The 20,340-nt window shown below is 38.6% G+C and overlaps 2 protein-coding genes across 2 annotated transcripts; both read right to left on the bottom strand.

The window, feature by feature from the left end:
• Positions 1 to 5,078: 5,078 nt before the first annotated feature.
• LOC121451722 (olfactory receptor 7G2-like) lies at positions 5,079 to 6,035 on the bottom strand. The gene has a single exon (XM_041657451.1). The coding sequence runs from the start codon at positions 6,015 to 6,017 to the stop codon at positions 5,079 to 5,081; it is 939 nt and encodes a 312-aa protein (XP_041513385.1). The 5' UTR covers positions 6,018 to 6,035.
• A 12,927-nt stretch (positions 6,036 to 18,962) lies between these two features.
• LOC121451740 (olfactory receptor 7G2-like) lies at positions 18,963 to 19,913 on the bottom strand. Its single transcript, XM_041657478.1, has one exon. It carries the CDS (start codon positions 19,899 to 19,901, stop codon positions 18,963 to 18,965), a length of 939 nt encoding a protein of 312 aa, XP_041513412.1. The 5' UTR covers positions 19,902 to 19,913.
• Between the last annotated feature and the right edge of the window lie 427 nt (positions 19,914 to 20,340).

Genomic DNA, 20,340 nt, shown 5'->3' with positions numbered 1-20,340 from the left:
AAAATCAGGAACACAACAAGGCTGTCCACTCTCTCCACACATCTTCAATATAGTGCTTGAAGTTCTAGCAATAGCAATAAGACAAAATAAGGAGATCAAGCAGATTCGAATTGGAAAGGAAGAAATTAAACTTTCGTTATTTGCAGATGATAAGATAGTATACATAAGCGACCCCAAACACTCCATCCAAGAACTCCTACAGCTGATAAACACCTTTAGTAACATGGCAGGATACAAGATCAACTCCAAAAAATCAGTTGCCCTCCTATACACAAAGGATAAGGAAGCAGAGAGGGAAATCAGAGAAGCATCACCTTTCACAACACAAATAACATAAAATATCTTGGGGTAACTTTAACCAAGGATGTGAAGGGTCTATTTGACAAAAACTTTAAGTCTTTAAAGAAAGAAATTGAAGAGGACACCAGAAAATGAAAGGATCTCCCTTGCTCTTGAATTGAGAGGACCAACATAGTAAAAATGTCAATTCTACCAAAGCCAATATATAAATTCAATGCAATCCCCCTCAAGATCCCATCAAAATTCTTCACAGATCTTGAGAAGACAACAATCAACTTTATATAGAAAAACAAAACATCCAGGATAGCCAAAACACTCTTATACAATAAAGGAACTTCTGGAGGCATTACCATCCCTGACTTCAAACTCTATTACAGAGTTACAGTATTGAAAACAGCTTGGTATTGGCATAAAAACAGAGAGGTCGACCAATGGAATCGAATTGAAGACCCGGATATTAACCAACAATCCTATGAACACCTGATTGTCGATAAAGGAGCTAAAAGTATATACAATGGAAGAAAGAGAACATTTTCAACAAATGATGCTGGCATAACTGGTTGTCAACCTGTAGAAGAATGAAAATAGATCCATATCTATTACCACACACAAAACTTAAGTCCAAATGGATCAAAGACCTTAATATCAATCTGAACACACTGAACCTGATAGAAGAGAAAGTGGGAAGTATTCTACAACATATGGGCACAGGAGACCACTTCCTATGTACAACCCCAGCAGCACAGACATTAAGGGCAACATGGAATAAATGGGACCTCCTGAAACTGAGAAGCTTCTGTAAAGCAAACGACACTGTCACTAAGACAAAAAGGCAACCTACTGACTGGGAGAAGATCTTCACCAACCCCACAACAGACTAAGGTCTGATCTCCAAAATATATAAATAACTCAAGAAACGAGATTTTAAAATGCTAATTAACCCAATTAAAAAATGGGGCACTGAACTGAACAGAGAATTCTCAACAGAAGAAGTTCAAATGGCCAAAAGACACTTAAGGTCATGCTCAACCTCCTTAGTGATCATGGAAATGCAAATCAAAATAACTTGGAGATACCATCTTACACCTGTCAGAATGGCTAAAATTAGAAACACCAATGATAGCCTTTGCTGGGGAGGTTGTGGAGAAAGGGGTACACTCATCCATTGCTGGTGGGAATGCAAACTTGTGCAACCACTTTGGAAAGCAGTGTGGTGGTTTCTCAGAAAATTTGGGATCAACCTACCCCAGGACCCAGCAATACCACTCTTGGGAATATACCCAAGAGATGCCCTATCATATGACAGGAGCATTTGTTCAACTATGTTCATAGCAGCATTATTTGTAATAGCCAGAACCTGGAAACAACCTAGATGCCCTCAATGGAAGAATGGATGAAGAAAAAGTGTGGAATATATGCATATTAGAGTATTACTCAGCAGTAAAAATTAATGACATCTTGAATTTTGCATGCAAATGGATGGAAATAGAAAACACTATCCTGAGTGAGGTGTCCCAGACCCAAAAAGATGAACATGGGATGTACTCACTCATAATTGGTTTCTAGCCATAAATAAAGGACAATGAGCCTATAATTTGTCATACTAGAGAAGCTAAATAAGAAGGTGAACCCAAAGAAAAACATATAGTGATCCTCCTGGATATTGGAAGTAGACAAGGTTTCTGGGCAAAAATTGGGATCCTGGGTGTGGGGTGGGATGGGAGTAAGCAGAGATGTGGAGAGAAAAGTGAGAAGCGGAGGATAGGGGAAATTTCGGGGAATGGGATGGTTGATATAAATAAAGTGTGGATATGGGAGCAGGGAAGTATATATCTTAATTAAGGGAGCCATCTTTGGGTTGGCAAGAGGCTTGACCATAGAGGGGCTTCCAGGTGTCAGGGAGATGTCCCCAGTTGGTTCTTTGGGCAGCTGAGAAGACAGAACCTGAAATGGCCCTATCCTATAGCCATACTGATGAATATCTTGCATATCACCATAGAACCTTCATCTGGTGATGGATGGAGATAGAGACAGAGACCCACATTGGAGCACTGGACTGAGATCCCAAGGTCCAAATGAGGAGCAGAAGGAAGGAGAACATGAGCAAGGAAGTCAGGACCACGCGGGGTGCATCCACCCACTGAAGCATTTGGACTGATCAATTGGGAGCTCACCAAGGCCAGCTGGACTGGGACTGTAAATGCATGGGATAAAACCGGACTCTGAACATGGCAGACAATTAGGGCTGCTGAGAAGCCAAGGACAATGGCACTGGGTTTTGATCCTACTGCATGTACTGGCTTTGTGGGAGCCTAACCAGTTTGAATGCTCACCTTCCTAGACCTGAATGGAATGGGAGGACCTTGAACTTCCCACAGTTCAGGGTACCCTCACAGCTCTTTGGACTGGAGAGGGAGGTGTAGAGGAGTGGGGTGAGGGAGAGAGGAGTGGGGAGAAGGGAAGGGAAATGGAAGGTTTGAGGAGGCAGAAATTTTTTTTAATTAAAAAAAGAAAAAACAGAACAATGAATTAAATGTGTTTATTCATTAACAAGGGCTGTATCTAAAAAAGCATTTCTGTTATCTCAACATCTATTATTTCCTTGGCTCCCACAGAAACTGAGCCTAACTTGATTTACAGTTTCATTAAATGTTTTCTAATACAATCTTATGAGTCAAAATATAAACAACCAAGATTATGTCATAAAATGTGATACAGATTTATAGGATTTATTTGTTAGTTACTTTCCTCATTGGTGTGACTAAATATCTAACAAGATGTTATTTGGGGTTCCTTATTTTAAGGATAGTCCAACATGGAGGAGTGTGTGTGACGATAGAGTACCCACATCTGTTCATAAGTAAGCAGGGAAGGGGGATGACAGCAGTCAGAGTGCTTTCTCCTTTTAGTTTTTCATTTAGTTGGAGACACAAGCCCTTCAGGGTGAATCTTCCCTCCACAGTTAAAACTCTATCAATATGCTCTGAAAGACAAATTCAGGGTTGTATCTTAATGTTTCCAAATTCAGTCAAGTTAACCATAAAGTGGATTCATGAAGGTGATAGAATGTGCTACACAATGGGCAAATAACACTTTTCAAGGAATCAATATTCACATACTCATAATTAATGCTAAATATGGCAACACAATGTCTTTCCCCTTGACTACGTTGCCTCATATGTTTTTGTATCTTCTGTACTTTTGTATTATACTAAAACACATAATTACATTTGAGAACAGATCTATAATATCAACTTCTGCATGTAGACTTTTTCTCATTCATCATATAAGAAGTAACTAATTCTCATATTAGAAAAGCAAATGTTAGTTGTGACAAGTGTATACATGCTTGCAGGTATCACATATAGTGTACTAGAGAAATGATATCTGGTTTAACCTCTAAAAAAATTTATCACTAAGCAGGAGATGGTCTATGCTTCTGTGTCTCTAGCTTCATCCTGAGATACAGCAGTTGCATTTTCTCACTCTTCTGGAAACTGAAGGAAAACCCTGTCCAAATATGTGTTCACTGTATGAGGATGATGAACCCTTATTCATTATTTCAGAATATTCTTTAAGTCAGCCATGCTTTTTTTTAAAAAGGCATCAATATCATATTTCCAATGTGTAAGTTCTTAGAGAGTACAGTTTTCTGTTTGCTTTGTTGGATTGCCTGTGTTACAGCATATATCTCTACATTCATGCCTATTCTGGAATAGCCTGTGGAATTCAGTGTGTTTAAAACAAGAGTGCATGAAGTTTACAAGAGTAGGAAAAGAAGTTCAGGGAAGGCTAGGACCATATTTAACAGAGAGATATTTAACATGGTTATGAAATTCTTAAATAATATTTAAAAGTCTTAATACACATTGATGAACTTCAAATATCTCATAAGCATCCTGAACTACGTTGTTTACCAGCTAATAAAAATATTGTCAAGAAAAAAAATGGAGAGAAAGCTACTCTTAGACAATTCTTTGCAGCAGTGTTATCTTCACAGATTGCCCATGTCTACATCTTTGATTCACAGACATAGGTCCAAGATTGCGATTGAATTGTACCCAAAAGAGAGAACATGCACACACACACACACACACACACACACACACACACACACAGGCTAAAATTAGAAACTCTTATTTACAGCCCATTTCTTGACAACTTGAAAAAAAGTCTGCTTAGAGGATTAAAACCGTGTGTAAATGGGAGCTGAGCAAAGCACAGTGGTTAACAGTTTATGTTGTTTTCCAGAGGGTAACTTTCTAGAACTATAGTTGAGCATCTTACAACCATCATCGTTTCTGTTCAAGGAAATCTGAAGCCCTCTTCTGGCCTCAGTTGTTAGTTGCACACATGTGGCATGCATATATAACTGTGTATGTGCTTGTGCACATACAGACACATAAGCATGTTAATAAAGGCAGAATTATAATGTGTTAGAGAAATTGCTCAGTGGTTATATCAGTGCCTCATCCTCTAGAGAACCTGGATTCAATTCCTACTTGGCAGATAGCAAACATTTACAGCTTTGACTTCAAGGAATCTGACAGTCTTTTGGCTTATATGAACTCTATGCATGTCTGTGATACACTTACATACACATATACAAACACATAGAATAAGATAGAATTACATTAAAAACTAAAATCAGTGACCAATTTCAAAAACTAAAATCAAAGAAAGACAGGTGAAAAGAAGAGATAGCATACATTTTGACTCAGCTGCAATTCTGTCTTTTTGACTCACTCTAGAAATACAAGTACATGGTTCACCGCAAATCACAGAAGGGAAGTTATCCTAGCGATAACTTTCTTCAGTGCCTCCTTCATATCCCTGTTCCTTAAACTATAAATAAAGGGATTCATCATTGGAGGAACTATGGAGTACATCACTGAAGCCACTGCAGTTTCCCTTGGTGAATCAATTACCTCTGAGGTAATGTATACTCCAAAACCTGTCCCATAGAACAAGCAAACAACTGACAAATGAGACCCACAAGTGAAAAAGGCTTTGTATTTTCCTTCTGATGATGGCATATTCAATACTGTAGACACAATGTGACTATAAGAGAAAATTATTCCAAGCAGAGGGATGCCAGCAAAAATAGAAGCTGTAACAAATATGAGAATATTGTTAATGAGGCTGTCAGAACAGGCCAGTTTGATGACTTGTGCGATTTCACAGAAGAAGTGAAAGATTTCTAGGTCAGAGCAGAAGGACAAGTGCAGCATCATCAGACTATGCAACAGACCATTCACAATGCTAATGAATAGAGAGATAAGAACCAGAATAATACAGAAGCAGGAGTTCATCAGGACTGTGTATCTTAGAGGGTAACAAATGGCTACATAGCGGTCATAGGCCATTATTCCTAGCAGAAAACACTCAAAGACAGTACAAACTGCAACAAAGAAGCTCTGGCTAAGGCAGCCTGCATAACTGATCCTCTGATCCTGTGATTGTATGTTCACCAGCATCTTTGGAACTGTGATGCTGACTAAATACATGTCATTAAAAGATAGATGACAGAGAAATAAGTACATGGGGGTGTGGAGATGGGAATCACAATAGATAGCCAATATTATAAGAATGTTTCCAAAGACCGTGATCAGGTACATGCCTAGAAAAAGGTCAAAGATGAGGGACTCCAGCTCTTTATCATCTGTCAGTCCACGCAGAAGAAATTCAGAAGTCACAGATTTGTTTTCAATATCCATGCCATGTGTGAATCTTAAGGAGAAAGAGTGGTAAGAAGTTACTGAAACACATGAACTACAAGCAGCATTATAAAATGAGGTTTGTTAGAAAACCATTTTATATGTGCCTTCATCCTTCCAATTTAGCCACCAGGAATGGTGTGTGAGGAAACCAGTTTTAGTTCTACACCAGCCAGTTTGTCCCACCTAGTTGTGGCTATCTAGTTCCTTATATATGCAAAATATCCTGTCCAATATCATCACAGAATGTGATGCCTGAATGCATATGAAGAGTTGCTGTATTTGAAAGTGGCACTTTTTTCTGCTCTGAATGAAATTGCAGCTCCCACTAAAATAGAGTAAGAACAAAAGAATGACATAGACTGAATTTCAGGAGAAAGATTCAAGGTAATCAATGATGGATTATGATGATAATAGAAGTCTATCCGGGTGGATCCTTTCTAATCATTCTTTATATGCTGTTCTGACTTGCCAAGTTTATTATCTCCTAAAACACCTTCTTTATTTTCTAGAAATTAGTTGTAGAGTCTATATTTCTTTTCTAGCTTCAACAAGAATGATGTAAATAACTCACCTCTACATTGCAAATTAACAACTCTCCCTTAGAAATGCAGAAATGCAAATAGACTACATGACAGAACAGGTGCTTCATTAAAAATGAATTAAGTCTGAACCAAGTCTGGGATATTTCAAGAGTTTTCAGGTAGTTTGGAGTAGGTCACAAGCTGAATGAATGATTTCTTAATCTCTGGAGACTCAAGGTCCAAAGCTCCTCATTAGAACAAATATGTAATTGTTATTCTAAACCCAGAAGTTTCAATCCTTAAATATTAGTAATGGAAAGTTTTTTAACACTTGATTCTCTGACCCTGAGACCAGTTGAATGCAAATGAGTTTGCTTCCACACATTAGCATTGTGTACATAAACTATACCAATGCTCTCACAATATTCACACATTCTTTTTGAGGTTCTTTACAAAGTGAAGATTTTTTTAATTATCTCTTTTGTCTATTTTCTATTCTATTTTTTAAACTATGTTCTATTTATGTATGCAAAAATATAAGCTGCCCAAGCTTCTAATTATCATAAAAATTTAAACAAGGTTATCTTCCCTGTGCCTCATAGCTGTTATAGTTTTATTATAGTGGGAAACATTTTTAATAGCCTCAATAGTTTGAGCATTTTTATATGGACCCTGTAACAAACAACTTGATCACCTAAAACTCATATATTGCATTGAGATTTCATCTGTTGACAAGAACTGACTAGTTTTGGCTCTTTCTCCCCTGTTATATGTTAACTTGTTTTAGTTTTCTTTTATATATGTGTATATTTTAAGAAGTTTCACTCTGCTAGGTTTCCATGCAACTTCCCAAATATCTGTTAGTTTTACCTATCCCTCCCTGTATTCTCTCAATTGCCATCCCATCCATCCCCACACTTCATTTTATCCTTCTGTTCCAGTCCCAAACTTCCTCATGTGTCTATAACTGTCTACTCTATTTTCCCTTTCTTGGGAGGCCTTTTCATTTCCTTTTCCATTTCTTCATACTTAACCTCTATGGTTATACTGATTGAATCCAACTAATAGTTGTTTTATCTTTGGGATAGTGTATGTACCTTACTCTACTGCTCTTTCAGCCAGCAACCATGACTTCACATTCAACAGCCTGCTTCTCTGGCAACAGCTCAGCTGCTCAGGCAGCAGCCTTGGCAGGAAATGATTTTGCATAGGCACCAGCTCTGATACTGTTACTAAATGTAGCTTTAACTAAATCTCTATCATGTCATTTATAAATAAGACTTGAGATTCAAAGGCTGGAGTGAAAACCTGAATAACTCAGAGAGGTTCAGGAGCACCTTTTTTCCTAAGAGTCACATGACTCCAAATCCCTCCTTACTACTTCTGATTCAACTATGTCATCCAGATGCCCTCCAGTGCTCTATGATTACTGTCTTTCCACTGGTTGCTAACTCAGTCTCCTGACCCAAGCCTAATTTTATTCAATTAACACAAATACAAACTCAAAGTTCACAGTGTGATTGAGTATCTACCAACATTTCCCCCTTTTTGTCTAACTATAAAGAAAAGGTTTTAACTATAACCTTTAATTATATATATATATATATATATATATATATATATATATATATATATATATAGTATTGCTGTTTTAGAGTTAAAAGACAGTAATCATAGAGCACTGGAGGGCATCTGTGTTGCGCCCGCCACGACCAGCAAGGAAGACGCAACACCAGAGATCTTCTTGCAAGCAGTTTATTCAGGACCTTGTTCTCTCTCTCTCTCTCTCTCTCTCTCTCTCTCTCTCTCTCCCCAGGCAAACCTCTCCCAGCCCTTAAGTAGGCATGGGCTACCAACCCTAGATTGTCACGTGGGCACTGCCCATATGTCCTCGCATATGCAAGCAGCTGACAATCATTGCGTGATAATAGCATGAATCAGGTCTTAGCCAATATTAGGAGTTGATTATCACAGAAAGCACTCGCTTTCGGGATCAAGGAGGGTGAGAGCCAGCACCATCAGGTGCGGCTCCATGCAGCTCTCTACATCGCCATCAGGTGTGGCTCCACACAGCTCTCTACACATCTGGATGACATAAGTGAATTAGAAGTAGTAGGGAGGGATTTGGAGTCATGTGACTCTCAGAGAAAAGGTACTCCTGAACCTCTCTGAGTTATTCAGCTAAGATAATATCTTCCCCCAGCATTAAAATTGCTGTAGGGGAAATTCTGGAAAGCAATATTCTAAAATGCAGTTAAGATTTGGATTCAACCCATCCACATATTCCTCCTGTAATTTTTCTTCAATGACAATCAATTCCTTTTCCACGTCAACTGTCAATTCTCTAGGACTATTTAAGTCTTTATCATCATCTAAGGTTTTGTTTAAATGAACTATTAGATCAGGAGTTATCCCAACAGCTAGTCATAGACTGGAAATGTCCCCTAACAATCTTTGAAAGTCATTAAGAGATCTCAAGGTCTCTTCTAATTTGTGTCTTTTTGTCCCAATTTTCTGTAAACCTATTTTATAACCTAAGCAACTGACAGAATCTTCTCTCTGTATTTTTTCAGGAACAATTTGTAAAGCCCATTTTGGCAAAACTTTCTTTACTTCTTCAAACATTCTTTCTAAGTATCTTCATTTGAATCATATATCAAAATGTTATGCATGTAATAGTAAATTATAGAGTTAGGAAATTTTTTACATATTATTTTTCAATGGCTGACTTACAAAGTATTGGCACAGGATGAGGCTAGTGAGCATTCCTTGTGGGAGGATGGTCTATTGATATCTCCTAATAGACTGAGAATTGTTATAAGTAGGCACTATGAAGGCAAATTTTTCTCTGTCCTTTTTTTGTAAGGGTATAGTAAAGAAACAATCTTTTAAATCAATAAATAGAAGAGGCCATCCTTTTGGTAATAGAGAAGGCAGAGGAATTCTTGATTATAGAGGTCCCATAGGTTGAACTACCCTGTTGACAGCTCTTAGATCTGTCACCATTCTCCATTTACCAGATTTCCAACAACAAATACAGGAGAATTCCAAATGCTGGTTGATTCTTCAATATGGTGAGCATCTAGTTGTTCCTGTACCAGCTATTCTAAAGACTGCAATTTGTCTTCTTTCAAAGGCCATTGTTTAACCCATATTGGTTTCTCAGTTATCCATTAAAAGTAGGGCTGTTGGTACCTCTAAATGTTTTCTAGTTGCTTTGTGTTCTTTTACAGCCTGAATGGCTAGTGACCTTTGTGTATAGTACCTTATAATATAAATAAATATATATATATATATATATATATATATCCTTCCCAGAAATATGAGATACTGGGACTGTGGAAATGTTAATCTGGGTATTCCATTGCTGCAGCAGGTCATGGCCTTTATTGTACAGCAGGTGTTGCAATTGCAACCGGTTGCATCTGTGTGTTGAAGAATAGCAGCTGGTGTCAGTGCAACCAGTGGTAGCACAAAGAGTCCTGAGCCGCTTTGGTTTTCTATGTTGGTGTCTGGCTAAATACTGACAAATATGCTTTGCTTGACAAATTAAAAGCAATTAAATTAATTCTGTACACAGAGCGAGGAGTCCAGAACTCATGAGGAGGAAACACAAACCAGCTGTGGTGGTGTGTGCATGTAAGCTTGGGAAATTTCCAAATCACTGCACACTTAGCTCTGCTGTGGCAGAGTTTTACAAAAATAAATAAATAAATAAATAAATAAATAAATAAAACCACTTAGTAGGTGAAAGCAACCATGGCGGGAGGGTGTAGGAGACGTTCTTGGCCATGAACTCTTTGAGCCTTTTAGACCCATCCACCTGGTAGGTGTGGACTTGGGATTCACATGGGGCACCAGATGAAGGTGGAGACTAAAAAGAAATCCCACACTAGCTCAGAATTGAGTGTAATTGAGTTCATTTATTTAAGGGTAGATTCACAGATCCCAGTCCTCTACTAGTACGGGGAACAGCAACCGAATCCAGTAGCCAGAAGAGAGAGCAGACGGCTTTACATCAGCATTTATAGTTATGAGGCCATGCCCAAGTGGGTGGGTAACTTAAACACTACTGGCTGAGGGATTTTCTACAACATTTGAGGACTTGTTTGTGCCTGTGGCCAGTCCAAGTCATGTATGTCTAAGTCAAAGGCAGATGGAGTTGTGGATTTAAGAGTGTGATCAGCCTTGAAAGGAGCTTTGGGTTTGATGCTTGTTCAAAGAGATGTAGAGTGCCTTAAAAATAAGAGATTTGGAATCTCTGACAACCAGAGCCTTGGCCCTGACTCCTCCAGAGAGGTAAGGGTCTGTGTACCTAGCAGGAAGACACTGCTCTTTAGACAACAGGCCCCAGAGGCATATCCTGAGCCCCACTTCTACATGGCAAAACACCAGCGACCTGGAATCAGTCTCCCCACACCCACAATCATTCGTTACCATGTCTCTGGCTGCCAGAGATTTGTCCATGACTGCCCTGAGAGAGATGAGTATCTGTGTTTCCAGCTGAAGAACCCTTTTTGCAAGACCCCAACCCCCAGAGGCAAATCTAATACCCCACCCTCAGCTGGCATAGCTCCGAGACCTGAAAGCAGCCTCCTCAAACCCACAACCATCTCCTACCACATCTCTACCACCAGAGCCTTGCCCTGATTACCCCTGGAGAGGTGAGTAGCCAGGTCACCGGTTAGAGAGCCCTGCTCTCTAGACCCTAGATCTGAGAGGCACATCCTGCACACAATTCCCAACCACAAAGCCCCAGAAACCCTGGGGGATGCCATTCCACATCTGCAACCATCCCCCACAGTATCTGCAACCAATGAAGCTTTGGCCCTGACTGTACCTGGAGAGGAGCCCCAGAGCTGCATCAATGACTACCAGAGGCACAGATCCACCTAAAATAGGAGGAAGAATAACTACCTAAGACAAAGGCCCCACTGGCACCAATTGAAGAACGAGAGACCCTCTGAAGCCCAATTCCACCTACACTCCTTGGATGAAGAGATGTATAGGTACCATTGCAAGAATACACTCAACAACACATTCAACAACAACCAATATGGAAACACCACAACCTAGTGGTCTTACAACAAGTAGATTTCAACATCCTAACCCAGAAGAAGCAGAAGAAAATAATCTTAAATTTAACTTTATGAAGATCATAGAGAATCTTAAAGAGGAAATGAAAAATTCTCTTAAAGAAATGGAGGAAAAGAAAAACAAAAATTGGAAGACATCATTAAATCTCTTAAAGAAGTCCAAGAAAAAACAAACATGTGAAGCAAACAGTTCAAACAGTTCAAGACTTAAAAGTTGAAATAGAAGCAGTAAAGAAAACACAACCCAAGGCAATTCTAGAAATGGAAATCTGGGAAAATGAACAGGAACTACAGATGTAGGTATAACCAACAGATCAGAAGACATTGAAGAGAGAACCTCTGAAGTTGAAAATACAATAAAGAAATTAGATTAATTTGCCAAAGAAAATGTTTAATCCAACAAATTCTTAACATAAAACATCCAGAAAATCCAGAACATGAAAAGATCAAATCTAAGAATACTAGGTCTAGAAGAAGGAGGAGAACTCCAGATCAAAGGCACAGAAAATATATTCAACAAAATCATAGCAGAAAACTTTGCCAACCTAAAGAAGGCTATGCCTATGAATGTACAAGAACCCTACAGAACACCAAATAAACTGAACCAAAACAAGTCTTCTCACCATATAATAATAAAAACACTATAAACATACAGAATAGAGAAAGAATATTAAGAGGCACAAAGGGAAAAGGTCAAGTAACATATATAGGCAGACCTATCAGAATTGCATCTGACTTCTCAGTGCAAACTCTGAAAGAAAGAAAGTCATGAATAGATATGTTATAGACACTAAGAGACATGGATTCAAGCCCAGACTACTATAATCTCTAAACTTTCAATAACCATAGACAGAGAAAGAAAGATATTCCATGAAAAAAAAAAGATTTAAGCAATACCTATTCACAAACCTAATCTTACAGAAAGTACTAAAAGGAAAACATGAACCCAATGAACTTAGCTGCATTCACAAATCACAGCAATAGATAACCTCACACCCCACAACAGCAAATTCCAAAGAATGGAAATACACAAGTACTGCCACCGAAAAGTAACAGGAATTAACAATCACAGATATTAACATTTCTTAAAATTAATGAACCCCATTCACCTATAAAAAGATACAGACTAACTGAATGGAAACAAAAACAGGATCCATCATCCTGCTGCATAAAAGAAACATACCTCAACCTCAAAAACAGACATTATCTCAGAGTTAAGGAATGGGAAAAGATTTTCCAATGAAATGTACCTAAGAAACAAGCAGGTATATTTATTTTAACATCTAACAAGATAGACTTCAAACTAAAATCAATCAAAAGAGATGGAGAACACTTCATACTCATCACAGGAAAAAAAACAATCAAGATGAAGTTTTAAATCTTAACATATATGCCCAAATACAAGAGCATTTATATATCTAAAAGAAACATTACTGAAGCATAAATCACACATTAAACCACACACACTGATAGCAGGAGACTTAAATACCCCACTCTCACCAATGGACAGGTCTTCCAGACAGAAACTTAATGGAGAAATAAGAGAACTAACAGATTTTATAACTCAAATGTATTTAACAGATATCTGTAGAACATTTGACCCAACATGAAAGAATATAGTTTATTCTCAGCACCTCATAGAACCTTCTATAAGACTGACCACATACTTGGTAACAAAGCAAACCTCAACAGATAGAAAGAGTGGAATAACCCCCTGTATCTTATCAGATCACCATGGTTTAAAGTTAGATGTCAACAACACTGATTACAGAAAGTCTATAAACTCATAGAAATTGAACAATGCTCAGATGAATCACCCGTGGTTCAAGAAAGAAATAAAGAAATATCAAGATGTCCCAGAATTCAACAAAAAGGAATGTACAACTTACACAAAACTATGGAACATTATGAGAACAGTGCTAAGAGGAAAGTTCATAGCACTAAGTGTCTACTTAAAGAAAGTAGAGAAATCTCACACAAGCAATTTATCAGCACAAGTGAAACATCTAGAACAAAATAAGCAGACTTACCCAGGAGACGTAAATGATAGGAAATAATCAAAATGGGAGCTGAACTTAATAAAACAGATACAAACAAAGAAAAGAATCAATGAAACAAAAAGCTGTTTCTCCGAGAAAATAAACAAGATAGAAAAACCCTTATCCAAACAAATCAGAAGGGAGAGAGAGAATATCCCAATTAACAAACTTAGACTTAAGGTAGACACAACAACAGACACTCAGGAAATCCAAAGATTCATTAGGTCAACATACAAAATCAACCTACCCCTGGACCCAGCAATACCACTCTTGGGACTATACCCAAGAGAGGCCCTATCATACAACAAAAGTATATGCTCTATTATGTTCATAGCAGCATTGTTTGTAATAGCCAGAACCTGGAAACAACCTAGATGCCCTTCAATGGAAGAATGGATGAAAAAAGTATGGAATATATACATATTAGAGTACTACTCAGCAGTAAAAAACAATGACATCTTGAATTTTGCATACAAATGGATGGAAATAGAAAACACCATCCTGAGTGAGGTAAGCCAGACCCAAAAATAGGAACATGGGATGTATTCACTCATATTTGGTTTCTAGCCATAAATAAAGGACATTGAGCCTATAATTCGTGATCCTAGAGAAGCTAAATAAGAAGGTGAACCCAAAGAAAAACATAGGCATCCTCCTGAATATTAACCTTCATCAGGCGATGAAAGGAGACAGAGACCCACATTGGAGCACCGGACTGAAATCTCAAGGTCCAAATCAGGAGCAGAAGGAGACGGAGCACGAGCAAGGAACTCAGGACCGCGAGGGGTGCACCCACACACTGAGACAATGGGGATGTTCTATCGGGAACTCACCAAGGCCAGCTGGCCTGGGTCTGAAAAAGCATGGGATAAAACCGGGCTTGCTGAACATAGTGGACAATGAGGACTACTGAGAACTCAAGAACAATGGCAATGGGTTTTTGATCCTACTGCACGTACTGGCTTTGTGGGAGCCTAGGCAGTTTGGATGCTCACCTTACTAGACCTGGATAGAGGTGGGTGGTCCTTGGACTTCTCACAGGTCAGGGAACCCTGATTGCTCTTCGAGCTGATGAGGGAGGGGGACTTGATTGGGGGAGGGGGAGGGAAATGGGAGGCGGTGGCAGGGAGGAGGCAGAAATCTTTAATAAATAAATAAATTAAAAAAAATCTGTCAGTGTATTTCACTATATAAATAAACTGAAAGAAAATATGATCATGACATTTGATGCTGGAAAAGCCGTTGACAAAATCCAACACTCCTTCATGATAAAGGTCTTAGAGATATCAGGAATACAGGGAACATAATAAAAGGCAATATACAGCAGGTCAACAGCCAACATCAGATTAAATGAAGAGAAAATCAAAGTAATTCCACTATTATCAGGAACAAAACAAGGTTGTCCACTCTCTCCATTTCTATTTAATAGAGTACTCGATGTTCTAACTAGAGCAATAATATAACAACATAACATAAAGAGGATACAAACTGGAATGGAAGAAGTCAAACTTTCTCTATTTTCAGATGATATGATAGGATAGGATACATAAGTAACCACAAATATTCTATCAGCGAATTCCTAAAGCTGATAAACACCTTCAGTAAGGGGGCAGGATACAAGATCAACCAAAAAAAATCATTAGCCCTCCTAAATACAAATGATAAAATACAAAAGACAGAAAGAAGAGAAACATCAGCCTTTAGACTAACCAACAACAAGTAACCTAAAATATCTAGGGACAATGCTAACCAGAAAAGAGAAAGACCTGCACAAAAAGAATTTTATGTCTTTGAAGAAAGAATTGAAAAAGATATGAGAAAAAGGAAAGATCTCCCATGCTCTTGGGTAGGTAGGATCAAAATAATTAAAATGGTAATCTTAACAAAATCAATCTACAGACTCAAAGAAATCCCATCAAAATCCCAACACAATTCTTTACAGACCTCGAAAGAACAATACTCAACTTCAATTGAAAAAAAAATAATCAAAAAAATCCTATACAGTAAACAAACTTTTTTTTATCACCATCCTTGATATCAAACTCTACAATAGAATTATAGTAATAAAAACAGCTGGGTACTGGCATAAAAACTGACAGCTGGACCAGTGGCATTGAATCAAAGTAACTGATTTTAAGTCACACTCATATGAACACCTGATTTTTGACAAAGAAGCTAAGATTATTCAATGAAAAAAAATGGAAGCATAGTCAACAAATGGTGCTGGCATAACTGGATGTCAACATGTAGAAGAATGTAAATAGATTGATGTCTATCCCCATGCACAAAACTCAAGTCCAAATGGATAAAAGACATCTTGCCAAACTGAAGCTCATAAAAGAGAAAGTGAGAAGTAGCCTTGTATGCATGGGCAAAAAAGACCACTTTCTAAAAACGACACCAGTATCACAGACACTGAAAGCAGCAATCAATAAATAGAGCCTCCTGCAACAGAGAAGCTTCTGAATGGCAAAGGACATCAGTCACTAAGACAAAAGGGCAGCCTACAGAAAGGAAAAGATCTTCACCAACCCATGTCAGACAGAGGACTGATCTCCAAAACTTACAAAGAACTTAAGAAACTAGATATCAAAATGCTAAATAATCCAATTAAAAAGTGGGATACAGATCTAAACAGAGAATTCTCAACAGAAGAATCTCAAATTTCTGAAGGATACTTAAGGAATTGCTCATCATCCTTAGCCATCATGGAAATACAAATCAAAAATGATTCTTCTGAGATACCATCTTGCACCAGTAAGAATAGCTAAAATCAAAAACACTGCTGGAAAGGATTTGGAGTAATGGAAACACTCCTTGATTGCTGAGGGAAATGCAAATTTGTACATTCACTTTAAATAGCAGTATGGTGGTTTCTCAGATAATTGGGAATCAATTTACCTCAAGACCCAGCAATATCACTCTTGGGCATATATCGAAAATATGCACACCCATATCACAAGGACATTTGTTCAACCATGTTCATGGCAGCATTATTCATAATAACCAGAACTTGGAAACAACCTAGATGCCCATCAATCAAAGAATGTATAGAGTAAATGTGTGTTTACATAGAGGAGTACTACTCAATAGGGGGAAAATGTCATCTTGAAATCTGCTAGCAAATAGGTGGAACTAGGAAAAAAAAACATCCTTAGTGAGTTAACTCAAACCCACAAAGATAAACACAGTATGTACTCACTCATAAGTGGATACTTAATAGAAATTAAATGATAACCAGTCTATATTCCATGACCCCAGAGAAGTTAGATAACAAGGAGAATCCTAAGACAAACATATATGGATTCCCCCTGGGAAGGGGAAAAAGACAAAATCTCCTGAGAAATCAGGAGTATGTGGGAGAAAAAGGGATGGTTGAAGGGGAGGGAAAGAAAAGGAGGGAGGAGGAGTACATGAAGGAAAGGAATGGTCAAGATGGGGGAAGGGCAGAGAGGAAGAGCAGGGAAAGGGATATCTTGATTGAGGGAACCATTGTGGGTTAGCGTAAAACCTGGCACTAGGGAAATCACCAGTAGTCCACAAGAATGACCCCAGCTAAGACACTAAATAATAGTGGAGAGGGTGCTTTCCCCAGTAATCATATTGATGACTATTTTAGTTGTCATCATAGAACCATCATCCAGTAACTGATGGAAGTAGATGTAGAGATCCACAGCTATGCACGGAGTCGAGCCTTCAGTGACAAGTCAAAGAGAGGGAAAAGTGATAATACAACCAAAGGGGTCAAGACCATGATGGGGATACCCACAGAAGCAACTGTCATGAGCCAGTCAGAGCTCACTGACTCTGGACTGAGAGCAGGGGAATCTGCATAGGACCAAACTAGGGCTTCTGAATGTGTGCAACAGTTGTGTGGCTTGGGCATTCTGTGGGGTCACTGGCATTCATCCCTAGGGCTTGAACTGGCTTTTTGGAGACCATTCTTTTTGGAAGGATAACTTTCTCAGCCTAGATAGAGGGGGATGGGGCTCTGTCCTGCCTCAAATTAATGTGTCAGACTTTGTTAACTCTCCATGGGAAGCCTTACCCTCTCTGATGATTGGAGGTGGCAGAGGAAAGGTAGGGAGAGTAGGAAAAGGGGAGAGAGTGGGAAATGGAATAGGTAAGTAAAATGAGAAAAGATTGCTTTAAAAAATTAAAACAGGATATTTGGATTATTTGCCAGAGTGTTAACAAAAGTTGATAAGATTTGTGAGAATTTTTATGTTAAATATGCCAGTTTCTGACCACTAACACTGATAATCAGTGATAATTTATATACAAGCAATGTATATAAACACAAGTTGATAGGGGTTACAGAGCACAAGAAAGCAGAAGTGGGGAATGCTGAGATACAGTCAGACACAAGGTGCATAAGTACAGAAACCCGATCAAAACTCCATTTCAAGTGGATTGAGGTTTCTCAGTATAATGCCCATACCATGAGACATTGCTTGGCTTTTAAGAAAAACACATTATACCCATCCAACTCTATTGGAAACAAACCCAAGCAACTCTGTAGGACACTTACCTAAGTAGATGAGGGGAGGCAATGGGGTATAGTAGGTGGAGGAGAGTAACTGCTGAAGAGATGGACCCTAAAATTTGGAACTAAGTATGGTTAATGGCAGAGGCATACAGAGATAAATGATCCATATCACAGGATGGTTGAATAGAAAGTTCTTTAATAGAAGGATCAGATACCCAAGGAGAACTCAGGAATCTCTCCCAGGTCTTGGCATCAAATGTAAGTAGGAACAACAAAGAAACCACTGGACACAACCAAACTCCATGGAAAAGAAACAGCAAATTTAATTAAAAGATATCAGGCCACCTCAGATTGTAAAGGACAGTGCCAAGCTGGGACAGTTTGTTTGGTTGTATAGGGGCAAGTTGGGAAGGAGACAACTTAAATACTGGAATAGCCAGCCAGGTTATGACCAGCACTCTGGAGATGCATCAGTTGTGGTTGAAAGCATTCAGGTGACAATGGCCAATATAGGAAAGTTCAGGTATGAATGTTGAGAACAGGAGTGCTCAGCCAGCCATTAAGGACTTTTGAGAAGTGCTTTTTGAGGACCATCACCCTGAAATATTTTCATTAACACTGCCATTTTGTTCTCCCTGTTTTGGAGACCTAACAATCAGGAACCCAGAAAGTGCTTAGTCATTTCACTATAAAGATATTTAGAAGAATGTGGTTCAGAAGAATCTGGTGTTCTGGATCAGAAAGAATTATGTTTCCTTGGTTCATTGTAGATATTCCAATCAAGAGGAAATCATGCATCACAGAGGAGAAAGTATTCTACTAATGAGTCTCTTCAAGGCTTCCTTCATATCTCTATTCCTCAGACTATAGATAAAAGGATTCATCATTTGAGGGACCACAGAGTACAGGACTGAAGCCACAGCAGTCTTCCTGGATGATTCTGTAACTGTTGAGCTAATGTAGACACCAAAACCTGTTCCATAAAATAAGGAGACAACTGACAGGTGAGACCCACAGGTGGAAAATGCTTTGTGTCTTCCTTCTGATGACTTCATTCTCAAGATAGTGGATACAATTTGACTATAAGACAAAATGATGCCAGAGAGAGGAACACCGCCAAATATGCAAGACGAACTGTATATAAGTATGTTGTCAATAAGAGTGTTGGAACAGGCAAGTTTAGTAATCTGTGTAAGTTCACAGAAGAAATGTGGAATTACCAACTCTGTGCAGAAAGACAGATGTAACACCATCAGACCATTTACCAGGGCATTCGCCATGCTCCCCATCACAGACAATGTTACCATTAGGATACAGAGGCAGGGGTTCATGATGATCCTATACTTAAGAGGATGGCAAATAGCAACATAACGGTCATATGCCATTGCTGCAAGAAGACAATTTTCCATACCAACAGACATCAAAACAAAGAAGACCTGAGTCAGGCATTCTACACAGGTAATATTCTGGTCTTGTGTTTGTATATTTACCAGCATCTTTGGAATTGTGCATGTGACTAAAAAGATGTCATTAAAAGAAAGGCCAGAAAGAAAGAAGTACATGGGTGTATGGAGATGGGACTCAGAGCTGGTGGCCAGAATGATCAGCAGGTTTCCTAGGACTGTGACAAGATACATGAAAAGAAATACACCGAAGATGAGGAGTTGCAGTTCTATATCATCTGTGAGTCCCAGGAGAATGAATCCAGAAACAACTGTTTGGTTTACAGATTTCATGTTTGTGGTGAATCTGATGGGAAAGAAATGGGGCAAAAAGAAAACAAACTACATGAACAGCAGCATTATATGAAATAAAATCACTAGAAATCTGGCTCTGTGGTTTTGGCCTTTAACCTACACAGAACCATGAAAAAATAATTTCTAACATTAACCTTTCCATTTTGTAGTCTTCAGCATCTAATATAGTTCACAAATCCTTGCCCCAACATGAGTATAAGAATATACCTAATGGGGGCTGGATTGGTGGTTCAATGTGTTAAGTGCATGCCACATAGCATAGGAACCAGAGATCAAACCAACAGAATCTGTAGAAGCATCAACTGGGTACATAGGCCCTTCTGTAGTTCCAGCCTATGGAGACAGACAGGGGATCACCAATGCAGTATGGCCATTAAGACTTTGGCGAAATGGTTAATTTTGTCTAGTGTGGATACTC

This window comes from Microtus oregoni, unplaced genomic scaffold (assembly GCF_018167655.1).
Source record: "Microtus oregoni isolate MIOR12 unplaced genomic scaffold, Mior012 000008F_ref0000371, whole genome shotgun sequence".
Classification (NCBI taxonomy): Eukaryota; Metazoa; Chordata; class Mammalia; order Rodentia; family Cricetidae; genus Microtus; species Microtus oregoni.
This window is presented reverse-complemented; position numbering and strand designations above follow the sequence as displayed.

Excerpts from the sequence above, each read along its gene's own strand:
- LOC121451740 (XM_041657478.1), bottom strand. The coding sequence starts at position 19,901 with ATGAAATCTGTAAACCAAACAGTTGTTTCTGGATTCATTCTCCTGGGA.
- LOC121451722 (XM_041657451.1), bottom strand. The coding sequence starts at position 6,017 with ATGGATATTGAAAACAAATCTGTGACTTCTGAATTTCTTCTGCGTGGA.